At 51.9% G+C, this 12,227-nt stretch overlaps 1 protein-coding gene across 1 annotated transcript; it reads left to right on the forward strand.

Moving 5' to 3' along the window:
* The first annotated feature begins 7,744 nt into the window (after window positions 1-7,744).
* Window positions 7,745-11,720, forward strand: KRT19 (keratin 19). The gene is made up of 6 exons (XM_016215106.2): window positions 7,745-8,219; window positions 10,097-10,179; window positions 10,360-10,516; window positions 10,807-10,968; window positions 11,081-11,206; window positions 11,338-11,720. The coding sequence occupies exons 1-6, from the start codon at window positions 7,800-7,802 to the stop codon at window positions 11,587-11,589; spliced, it is 1,200 nt and encodes a 399-aa protein (XP_016070592.1). The 5' UTR covers window positions 7,745-7,799; the 3' UTR covers window positions 11,590-11,720.
* Window positions 11,721-12,227: the final 507 nt, after the last annotated feature.

Consider the following 12,227-nt stretch of genomic DNA (forward strand, 5'->3'; position numbering starts at 1 on the left):
ACTAATCTGTCAATTTTTTAACAGACACATTCGGAAAACCCACTTTCTTATATAATGGACTTTCGGCTTTAACAGACACCCCTTGGCCCGAATTAGTCTGTTATATTGATGTTTTACAGTTTGTGCGTTGTATGTGAGAATTAACAGTCAACAATTAACAGGAGAACAATAGCGATGAGAAGATTTGTGGTCTCTGCTCTGGTGCTGTTGTGCCCTGAGGGGATCTGGGGGAAAAAAGGAAATTCCCCAGACATTCCAAAGATGTGTTATCCTAGAAGCAAAAAGACAGTAGACAGGCTCAGTTAAGATTGACCTTTGTTCAGGGAGATAACAGCCTAGGACGTTACTACCCTCGTTCTTAATTAGGAAGTTTTAATTTCAGACCATCCTGTGTGGTTACTTTTGGTCTCTGAGTTTGTAAGGCCACCATGCAGGCCTCCCTTGAGCTTGTCAGGTTTAATATGTGGCCCCTTTTTTGTCCACAGCTCTCACTTGCTGTGAAGACACAATTCCCAGCACCTATACTCTAGTATATAAAGTTTCTTTGAGGCCTAAATGCCTACTGGCTCAATAGTTCTAGAATGGTGGCCGACATAGTGGCTACTCGTTCCCGTCCCCCTAAAACCCCCCAGTTATTTTAGAAAGACCTCAGGGAACGTCTCCCATGTGCTGATGTGGTGGCTGTTGGCTCCAGGTTCCCGGGGTGCACTCGGTCCCTCCTGCTCCTGCCCACTGGCCCACGCGCAGTGCAGGGGCAGCCCGAGAATAATGTGGGTGCTCCCAAGGCTGACTCCGCGTGCTCCTAAAGCTTGTGATCCTCAAGGAGACAGGGAAAGAGGGGCTTCCCCCCAGGTCTGTCACTGGGTCAAAGGAGCCCTCCTTCACCCAGGCTCTTCCCAAGTCCCTCTTGAAAGGCTCTGCCGCCTTCTCCTCCCTCTTCACCGCCTTGCTTTATGAAGGGGAAACCAGTGCAAAGGAGCAGTGGGGGCAGGGACCTAGAAACCTTCTGGGGGGCTCTCTTCTCTCCACATCTGCTACTCCTCCTAACTCAAGACTAGTATCATAGGTATGAGTGGGGACAAAGGTGTCGATGTCTCACTGGTGGAAGTGGGGTCCTTTCACGGAATCACAAGGAAAGCCTTCCAGGGACCCACGTATGGGAGATTGTGGCATGGGAAGATTTATTTGGGTGGAAATAGAAGGCTGGCCCCAGGTGCCCAATGTCTCATCTTCATCCGTCCCGTGTGGAAAAAGACCAGCTTTGTCTTCATCAGGGCCAGAGATAGGGCCACTGTCCAGAGATTCTGCGCCATGCCATAGTTTAGTCCATATCAAAGCTTAGCCCAGTTCCTGGCTGTGCTCTGCCAGGCTGGCACTGCTGTATTTGGTACCCAGGCTCTGCCTGGAGCCTGCTTGAAGGCCCACGGTGGCCACCTTGCTGCTAGGGCCACGTGGTTGCTATGGAGCGAGAATGTGCCAATGGACAGTGCCAATGCGTGTTACCCAGCGAGAGAGCCAGAGCCCTCTGTTAGCTGGGTGCCGCGGTCCAGCCGCAGCGGGAGTCAGGGGGCCGAAGGTGGGCAAGGCGTCGGTGCTGGGAGACGGCAGACTACACGGCTCGGAGGTGGTGTGACACTGTTCCACTTTATTGAGAATCAACATAATCTTTTATACTATCTTTTTTGGCTATGATTACATTTTTTTTCGGTTAGCAAGCAAGAAATATTATTCACAGGTTAAACACTACAAGTTTTGATTTCATCAGAACGGAACAATTTTGACTTTTATTTTTTAGAATAGAGGAGAAAGGAAAAATCAGTGACCTATAGAGTGATAGATGTGGCTTTGTTTGCTGCAGTAATATATTAGTTTGTGAGACAGAAATTTTATATAATATTTGCCTGTGGTTACTACTTCTTCTGGTTATATTTTAACTATGAACCTATTCTTAAGCTATTATATTCTTCTTGCCATTTTCTTCTAAGAAAAGAGTGCCTTTTGCCATAGCTATGGATTAACTGCTTAAGAATGCTTTTCTTTTGTTTCTTTGGGAGCAAGCACCGGCGTGGCCACTGCCTTGCCAAGCGGTTCATGAAGGGCAAGTTCTCATACTGAACATGCCTTCCATTTACATTAACTATTTTGATACCGTTCTCATTGGAAGCACCTGTATAAGGCTGAGGAGGGTCTGGTAGCCTTTTTATACTGTTAGCCCCTTTTAGGGGGATGCCACCATCTGCCATTTATTCTATGTGCTACCCAGGGTGGTCCTTGTACAGTAGGCAAGGGGCGATGGCCTTTTTCCTGTCCTCGACTAATCTTGCAATCATAGGCGGAGGCACTTGAATATAGGCGGCTGCGTGAGCTCAGCTTTCTCTAGTTCCTCCATAAATTCCTTTTTGGGGGCGCCAGGGGGAGTTTTCCTAGCTACTTCTAATAACAATTTGTTAAAGCATCTGGCACATGTGATAGTGACTGGACTTGGGGAAATCGGGATTTCTTCAGAAGTGAGAACATTGTTTACCATTCCCAGGTTAGTTATTGATTTATGGCCCAAAATCCCCCTCCAAGGAGGAGAAGAGCTATTCCCATTAAGCCAATTACTCCCACCCACATGCCACATCCTCTCCTCAGAAGACGCCTTCCTTGAAGCTTCCTCTCCACGTCCGGATTTTGTCAGACGACATGGTTGGGAGAGGACACGGCAGCTTGGATTATATTATCTCGGGTTTGGGATGGACTAGGTATTTCTTTAAACTAACCAATCAACTTCCCAAGCTTTCCCAGGGTTCTGATGGGTCCAGCCCCTCACCGATCTACTTCCTAGGTCTTCCCTGGGGTGGGGGTGGGGAGGGCAGGTTGTGTCCCTTACCCAATCCAATCCTTTTCCCAGGCTAGACTGACAGACCTCTAGGGTCACCATCTTGCACGTTGCTCCCCCCCCCCCCATAGTCTGGGTGAGGGGACTAGGAAGATGGAAAAGCCTATGGGGGAGGGAGGGGTGTTAATACTCTGCAGGGCAATGCTGCGATCCCCTGGGGAGTGTGTAAAGCTGGAGCTTCCCAGTAGGCTAGGCTTTTTCATACCCGATTCCCTTTGCTTCCTTTCTTTATTAATATCTAGCCCTCTATGCTGACAGATGTGTGCAGGGAGGGGAAGAGGTGTTTACTATAGGAAAGAGAGCCAGTTCTAAATGTCCATCGTATAGCATTTTAAAAAAATAAAAACAAAATTTTCACCCCCGGCCCGGTGGCTCAGTTGATTGAAGTATCACCCCATACACCAAAAGTTTGCGGGTTTAATGCCTGGTCAAGACACATTCCTAGGTTTTGGATCTGATCCCCAGTTGGGGTATGTGGGGGCAGCAACCCATCCATGTTTCTCTCTCTCCCTCTCTTTCCCCCCCTTCCTCTCTCTAAAATCAATAAAAACATATCCTTGAGTGAGGATTAAAATTTTTTTCAATTACAGTTTACATTACAATGTTAAATTAGTTTCAGGCGTATGGCATAGTGATTAGACATGTATATACCTTATGAAGTGATCAGCTCGGTAAGTCTAGTACCCATCTGACACCGGTACACAGTTATTACAATATTATTGACTATAATCCCTGTGCTGTACTTTATATCCTTGTGACTATTTTGTGTTTCTTAAGAAATTACTTATTTTTTAGTCAACAAGTAACACATAAATACATTCTTGTTGTAAAAATTAGAACAGCAGAGATGAGCTTGGGTTCCCCTTGACTACTGTCCTTGGCCCAGCTTCTCTCCAAGGAAACCCCGGCTGCGAGTCTGGTGTTTCCTCCCTTCTTTGTGTTTCTGCGCATATTCATGGGTACCTGTAGAAAGAAGTCATCTTTTTAAGTGTATGTTAGCGTTCATTTATCTTATTATATGCACTGCTCTCCTGCTGCTTTCATTTTACCCAGCAACTGGTTCTCTGGGGTTTTCATGTCACTATATATTGACATTACTCATCCTATTTATTTTCTTCTTGCATAATGTGGATGTTACACAGTTTACTCAACTGTCCCTCAACCAGTGGTTGCTTCTGCCTTTCTACTATTACAAACAATGCTTCTGAGAGCTTTCTTTTCTATACCTCCTTGAATACGTAGGCAAGGGGTTCTTCGGGAGTAAATATGAAAGAGTGGAACTGGGGCTTGTAGGGTGTGTGAATTGTTTTATTGAAGAAACTGACCAATTGCTCTGCCAAGTGGCTGCCACAACCCACTTCCCATCAATGTGTTTGAAGGAGTTAATTTGCCCAGCTTTCCCAACACTTGATATGATCAGACTTTGTAATTTTGCCAGTCTAATGGGGAAGAAGGAATCTCCCAGCTTTTCCTGGCTGCCTGGGTTGGGTCCAGGGTCTGGGAGTGAGCCTGGTGTTGTTTATGGAAACTTCCAACCAGCCCTGTTCACAGTCCCATCGTCCAGTTCTCCTTATCAGATCCCTGGTGCCCCAATTCCTGAACTTCTGGAGTCTGTGTGGACAATGTGCTTGTTTCTGGTGGGCTTCCTGCCCTCCCCTCCTCTGCTGCTTCCTAAACTCCCAAGCCCTAGGTCTCAGCTTCTTCTCTTCTCCTGTTACTTATATTTTTGAGCTTTAAGGTTTATTTTGTACATATCTTCTGTTGTGCCTCCCCCAAATGTTTTTATTGATTTTAGAGAGAGAGGAGGGGAGAGGGAGAGAGAGAACATCAATGTGAGGGAGAAACATTGATCAGTTGCCTCCTGTACATACTTGGATGGAGACTGAACCTGCAACATGGGCATGTGTCCTGATGGGGAATTGAACCTTCGATCTTTGGGTTCACGGATGACACTCAATCAACTGAGTCATACTGGCCAGGGCTGTTGTCTCTTTTTAAAATTCCCTTTAAATATTCCTTAACTGTGAGCTTAACAGGGTTTTAGGAAAGAGACAAAATTAATATGGCTATTCAATATACTACATTTCATCAAAACTAATATGTCTCTACACTCTCCTGCCAGACCCTCAGCTTCTTAGATGCAGGAAAAGCTTGGGACTCCCTTGGAAGGGAGAGCAGAGCCTCTGTCACACTCAGGAACCCAGGCCAGGGGGCTGAGGGTCAAAAGACTGGAAGCCAGAACCTGACACTCCTGGCTGTAGGCCTCTGGCAAGTCACTGCCCCCCTTAGAGCCTCTGTTTCCTTATCTGTAAAATGGGGATAAGTATACCCTTCCCACTGGGCTGCTGTGAGGATCCAATGAGATTTGAAAAAGCTTTGTAAAATGTACTATACTGCTTGGTTGGGCGTGGCTCAGCGGTTGAGCATCGACCTAGGATCCAGGAGACTGGGGTTCGATTCCAGGTCAAGGCACATGCCCGGGTTGCCGGCTCGATCTCCAGTGGGGGGGGTGGTGCAGGAGGCAGCCGATCAATGACTCTCTCATCACTGATGTTTCTCTCTTCCTCTCCCTTCCTCTCTCTGAAATCAATAAAGATATATATATATTATTTTTATTTATGTTTTAAACATATCTTTATTGATTTCAAAGAGAGGAAAGAAAGGGGGTGAGAGAGAGAGAAACATCAATGATGAGAGAGTCATTGATCGGCTGCCTAGCCCGCAACCCAGGCATGTGCCCTGACCGGGAATCGAACCCCAACCTCTTAGATCCTAGGTCGATGCTCAACCGATGAGCCACGCCCGGCCGGGCAGATAATTTATTTTTTAAAAAGGTACTATACTAAGGTCAATTGTTCTAATGATTATGGTCTTTGGGTAGGGGGCTGGGACTCCAAGCTCCCCTGAAGTTTAGGGAGCTCATAATCCTTTTATCTTTGGGGGAGAACTGCTGGTTCTATTCTGTTTCTTAATATACAAAGTTCCTTTCCAGACCCTCTTATCAGGCTAGAAAAACAGACATTCCAGCTGGGGCTTAGTGTACATAGCAACGATCTGGCCCATCTCCTCTTCCCCCACAAGGAGCTGGCCTCTTCCTCAGGGCCAAATAAAGAGAGTGACTCATGTCAGACCAGCCCTGGTGGCTACAGGCTACAACCTTTGTGAAGGTCCAGCCACACCCTGCTTTCATGATGGTTCCCCTTTTCCCCACTGGGGATTTACCGGCTTGCAGGCTTGGTTTACTAGTTTAAACAGCCTGAGGCTGGTCTTCCTAGTGGCTTGGGGCTGCTCATGGGTGTGGGAGGTAGAAATGGGTGTGGGGTTTCCAGTCCCTGTTCCTGGATAAGTTGGTATATAGAAGATAGTTTATTAGGGACTGCTTTCAGAGTCTGGGGACAAGTTTTTTTTTTAGCCACTGGTGACCCAGATGATAATATGCAGAGAGGAGGGCTGATATTTCATGGGGGAAACTGAGGCCTGGAGATAGGGAGTGACTGGTCCATCTCCCTAACACCCAGTCAAAAAGTCATAGGGCCTCTGTCCTGAGACTGGGTGACTGCCTAGACGTAAGGACAGAAGGAATCATGGGGACAATTCGGTGGAGGGATGAGGTCCCTGGGGACAGTAAATGGACTAGGTGTTGGCAGTGACCTGCAGTGTCTGGCAGGGGGCCTGGCCCTCCATAGTGTAAAAAAGGTGGGTGGAATTGAGCGGGATGTAGAGCAGGGCTAGGGCTGTGAGTGGAGAGGAGGGGCTCGGATCCTTCCTCTAGTATCAAAACTTCACTTTGGGGGCATCTTTGCAGAGCCCTCCCATCCATCCATCCATCCATCCACCCACCCACTAGGATGCGGTTGTTAGGTACAAGGACTCAGCCTCCGACACCCTCCTTCAGATGCTCACAAGGAGAGAGGGATTCCATCCTATTTTTTTTCTCTGGGTGACAGTTGCTAAATGTCTCATGGGCAAGTTACTTGCCTCCCTCAGGCTCAAATTCCCCATCATGGATCACTGAATGAATGCATGCTTTTGGGTCTGGAGGGTAGGAGGTTGTCCTGGTGGGGGGTGGGGTAGACTGGTAAGAGTCCAGGAGTGAGGGATCACCTCCCAGGTGTGAATGTGCCCTTTACAGTCCAGCTGCAGAACTGCTCCCAGCAGCTGTTCCCAGGAACCTATTGTAACCTGGTGGCTTTGTAGGGACACAGCAGGGTGGGGCAGCTTTGTCTCCGGAGGCATACAAGGGGGCCGCTCCGAGCACTCTCATCTGGGGGGCTGAGGGGGAGTCAAGGTGTGGGTGATCCCCAAGGGGTGGGCTTTGAAAGCCTTAGTTCCGAATGGGGTGTAGGAACCTGGTAAATGTAATTTGAGGGTTAATTATGATCACAAATGATGATCACAAGCAGGGGCTCAGTACAGGATTCTAGAGGGGAACTCTGAACGAGGGGTCCCTGGGAGAGGGGTGGAGTGTATACTCTCAGAGGGACCCTAATTCCTGGGGGGTGTCAAACTCAGGGTGATCTTATGAGGGAGGGTCAGAAGGCAAACTGGGAGAGGGTGTCTAAGTATGCGTGTGATGGGGGTGAAGGTGGGAACCAGAGGGCGTGAGATCGGGGCCTGTGGTCAGGGCTCCGGAGTCGGCTGCGTGGGGGCCGGGTGGGGCAGCTCCCCTCAGCGCAGGAGCCTCGGGCCCCTGGGGGAGGGAGTCGGAGGCAGAGCCACGGGGCCTGACCAATGGGGAGAGTGCCCGTGTTTGCACTCGGGAGCCTGCAGATTCCTCGGGGCTCGGATATCCGCCCCGACCTCTCCGCCTTCCCCCGCCCCCTCGGGCATAAAGCGCTCCAGGTGAGAGCCCGGCCACTCCTCCCGCAGACCACAGCTCCGCCGGCTCCTCCGCCCAGTGTCGCGGGCCCCTTTCGCTATGACTTCCTACAGCTATCGCCAGTCGTCCGCCGCCTCGTCCTTCGGCGGCCTGGGCGGCGGCTCCATGCGCTTCGGCGTCTACCGCGCGCCCAGCATCCACGGGGGCTCGGGCGGCCGCGGCGTGTCGGTGTCCTCCGCGCGGTTCGTGTCCTCCTCCTCCTCTGGGGGCTATGGGGGCTACGGCAGCGGCTATGCCGGGGCCCTGGCCGCGTCCGACGGGCTCCTGATGGGCAACGAGAAGGTGACCATGCAGAACCTCAACGACCGCCTGGCCTCCTACCTGGAGAAGGTGCGCGCCCTGGAGGCGGCCAACGGCGACCTGGAGGTCAAGATCCGAGACTGGTACCAGAAGCAGGGCCCCGGGCCCGCCCGCGAGTACAGCCACTACTATAAGACCATCGAGGAGCTGCGGGACAAGGTGGGCGGCGGCCGGCGCGGGGGCGCACCTGCCGCGCGGCGCAGCGCCGCGGGCGGGGGAGGCGGGGCCGCGAGCCCGTTAGGACGCGGGCGGGCGGCAGGGTGGGGCCGGGGGCAGGACTGTGGCGCAGGAAGTGGGGGCCCGGGTGGCGGGACCAGGGTGTGGAAAGGGGGGGGCGCGGTGGGCAGTAAGTGGTTGGGGTATGAATGGGGGGGCTGGGTTGGAGGGGGGAGGCCAGGGAAAAGGGGTCCGGAGAAGTGGAAGGACGTGGGCCACGCCCGGAGGTCTAGGCCAGGGGCCACGGTTTGGCCTGGGAGGAATCTGGTCCGCCCGGGCCAGCCTGCCCCTGCTGCCCCGTGGGGGGGCCCTCTGCTTTCCTTTTTTCGGGCTCCCCACGTCTGGTTTCCTTTACGCTCAGGCCCCTCCTCCCGGGCCTAGGGACCACCTGGCACTTGAGAGAAACTCTAGGAAGCATGGGAGAGGCCACCTGTGGCCCTGGCAGGTTAAGGGGGACATGTGCTGTGACCCCTGGACAGGGTAAAGGAGGGGCAGATGCAGAGGCCCTGGGGTTCTTTGCTTGTGGAGACCTCTGTCCGAGGACCCGGTGCAGCAGCACTTCTCTGTGTCCTGGGCTGGAGACCTGGGAGCCTGCAGGGTGGGGCTCGGTCTCCACCCACAGGGAAGAGCTTGGAGCTCTGTCCTGAAGACATGTATGGGAAGCCAGTGGGACATTTTAGTGACCCCACGTTCTGGGTCTCCCCATAGCACTGCCCAGTGTCTGCCCTGTGCCTGGCATGGTGCTGGGTGACAGGGACATAGATCAGACTGTAGACAAAGAGGGGGAGCTAGAGGTACACAGCCCACCTTTCAAATCGTGACCTATGATAAGAAATGCATTTTAAGATGTGTCCTCATATTCTCTCATACACACCACAATGGAGACAAAAGCTTCTTGAAACCATCCTTATCCTACTGTGAGCAGTCCCTTCTGATATGTTTATAATCTATTGTTTCATTTAAAAACTATGCAAATCACCATGCATTACAATGGCTAATGCGCCATGATCCGAATGCAAGTAGCTAAATGGTGTGACCATGCCCCTCAGGTCAGAGGGACCTGAGATTGGGGGTGACAAGGAGTTCTGAACTTCGCTTTCCACCTCAACTTCACTTCCCATCCCCATGACATAGTTGTACCCACTGACCTGACATGAAAGAAATGTAAGGTTAAGGTGCCTGGCATATAATAGATGCATGTGCTCAACAGATTTCCTTACTTGAGGCAGACTGCTTTGAGTGAGGAGTATAGATTGGGGGGAGGGGGGTAACCCCCGCCACTTCCCTGCTTTTGGCTTTCATATCATAGAGGCTGCCTTCCTTGACACCATTTAGAGTTTCCCTGGGCACAGCCTCTCCAAGCTTACCTGCCTGCCCTCCCCTGCTCATCACCTACCCCCTGGCTCAGCGGCCTGGGCAGTGGTGAGAAACCACTGCTGCCCTGCCTAGCGTGGCTCAGCGGTTGAGCGTCGACCTGGGATCCAGACGATCGGGGTTCGATTCCCGGTCAGGGCACATGCCCAGTTGCGGGCTTGATCAATGATTCTCTCATCATTGATGTTTCTATCTCTCTCTCCCTCTCCTTTCCTCTCTCTGAAATCAATAAAGATATATTAAAAAAAAAATAAAAAAGAAACCACTGCTTCAGCTCCGGGTCAGGGACTGATTCCAAGGCCTACCAGACAGTAGGCTTGTGGGCAGTGAGGAGTGGTTGGGGCTTGTCTCCAGGGAGTGAGAGCATACTCATTTGCTCCCATCTCTTTGAAAGGAAAGTGGTGGGCAGTGCCAGTGTGCTGAACTGCCAACCTTCTGCCTTCCAGATTCTTGGTGCCACCATTGAGAACTCCAAGGTTGTCCTGCAGATCGACAATGCCCGTCTGGCTGCGGATGACTTCCGAACCAAGTGAGCACCTCTGCCCCGGGGTGGGGCAGGGGAGGCAATACCAGGCCCTTTTAAGGCTCAGTGCAGTGGGGGCACTGGTCCGAAGCACACCCCTCACAGACTCTGGACCCTGGGGAAGTGGGGGAGTCTTCAGAGGTACAGAGGAAATGCTGGTCTGACTGCAGCTATTTCCTCTGAAAGGTACGAGACGGAGCTGGCCCTGCGCATGAGCGTGGAGGCCGACATCAATGGCCTGCGCAAGGTGCTGGATGAGCTGACCCTGGCCAGAGCCGACCTGGAGATGCAGATTGAAGGCCTGAAGGAGGAGCTCGCCTACCTGAAGAAGAACCATGAGGAGGTGGGTTTCCCGCTGGGCCACCCCAGCTTCCCAGGGCTGAGGACACTTTTGTATTCTGTATACTCTGATCATGGCCATACTTGCTGCACTCTCAGCGTGGCCCTACGTGTGGAGCATAGCTTCCAGGGTTCCAGCAGGGGATGGTGGAAACCCAGTCTGTCCGCCAGTGCCAGCTCCTAGGTCTGCACCTGAAAACCAACCCCCTTTGGCCTGAGGGGTTGGGAAGTGACCTGGCTCAGGCCCAGCAGGCTCTGGGCCCTGACATGTCCATCTCTGCCCTGTCTTTCCAGGAAATTAGTGCTCTGAGGGGCCAGGTGGGTGGCCAGGTCAGTGTGGAGGTGGATTCCGCTCCTGGCATTGACCTAGCCAAGATCCTGAGTGACATGAGAAGCCAATATGAGGTCATGGCTGAGAAGAACCGGAAGGATGCTGAAACCTGGTTCATCAGCCAGGTATGAAGGGGGAAGAAGGTGCCCTTTGGGGATGTGGCAAGGAGAGAGGGCTTGAAGCTCTGAGGCAAAGTTCTGCCTCAGTGCTCATTCCCTCCGCTTCCTTTCATTGCAGACTGAGGAGCTGAACCGGGAGGTCGCTGGCCACACGGAGCAACTGCAGATGAGCAAGACGGAGGTCACTGACCTGCGTCGCACCCTCCAGGGTCTGGAGATCGAGCTGCAGTCTCAGCTCAGCATGGTATGTGCCCCCCTCCCTGTGGGATGCACACTCAGGTCCTTGCAGACTTGGGCCGTCTGGGCCGTGGCTGTGCCCCTGCCCTCTCTGGGAACCAGGCCCCGCTGAGTCACCTTTTCTCTCCCTGCCCTCAGAAAGCTGCCCTGGAAGGCACGCTGGCGGAAACAGAGGCTCGCTATGGAGCCCAGCTGGCACAGATCCAGGCGCTGATCAGCAGTATCGAAGCCCAGCTGAGTGATGTCCGTGCTGACACCGAGCGGCAGAACCTGGAGTACAGGCAGCTCATGGACATCAAGACGCGGCTGGAGCAGGAGATCGCCACCTACCGCAGCCTGCTTGAGGGCCAGGACGCCTACTACAACAACCTCACCACCAAGACTGCCTGAGTCCAGCAGCCTCCTGGGCTTCCTGCTTTCAGCAGAGGGAGGAATGCTCCTGGTAGGGGGCGGGGGAGGGGAGGGACCCTTACCTCTGGCTCTTCCTCTAACCTGTCAATAAAATATTATGGCCCAAGGGAGGAAGGACATCGGGTTTGTTATTTCAGCCCATGGAAATGAGCCAGGGCTTGGCCCTGTTTAGGTTTTATTTGGATCAGAGTCCCAGGAAAGGGAAGGGAGGGTGCTCACAAACTCAGACTGTTACGGTAATTCCTTTTTGAAGAAGTCTTCATTAATCTGTTTCTTAAAACAAACATGAAATAGGCATTGCTCCCATTTTACAGAGGGGTAAACTAAGGCTCAGAAAGGTGAATCGGTTTGTTATATATGTAACTATTCTAACACGTGGCAGGGTGGGATTTTTTGCTTCCAGATTAGTTTTCTTTCAACTGTATTCCTCCAAGGGTTGGTGTTTTTGTGTATGAAGTTAATGTTTACTGAGCACCTACTATGTGCCATTTAATCAAAACAACCCTAAAAGGTAGTAAGTATGAGTTGATCTTATAGAGCAGGAATCAGGCTCAGAGGTTAACTAACTTGTCCAAGGCCACACGGCAATTACGGGGCAGAGTTAAGAACCTAGAATC

The sequence above is a fragment of the Miniopterus natalensis genome, chromosome 17 (genome assembly GCF_054644295.1).
Source record: "Miniopterus natalensis isolate mMinNat1 chromosome 17, mMinNat1.hap1, whole genome shotgun sequence".
In the NCBI taxonomy this organism is placed as follows: domain Eukaryota; kingdom Metazoa; phylum Chordata; class Mammalia; order Chiroptera; family Miniopteridae; genus Miniopterus; species Miniopterus natalensis.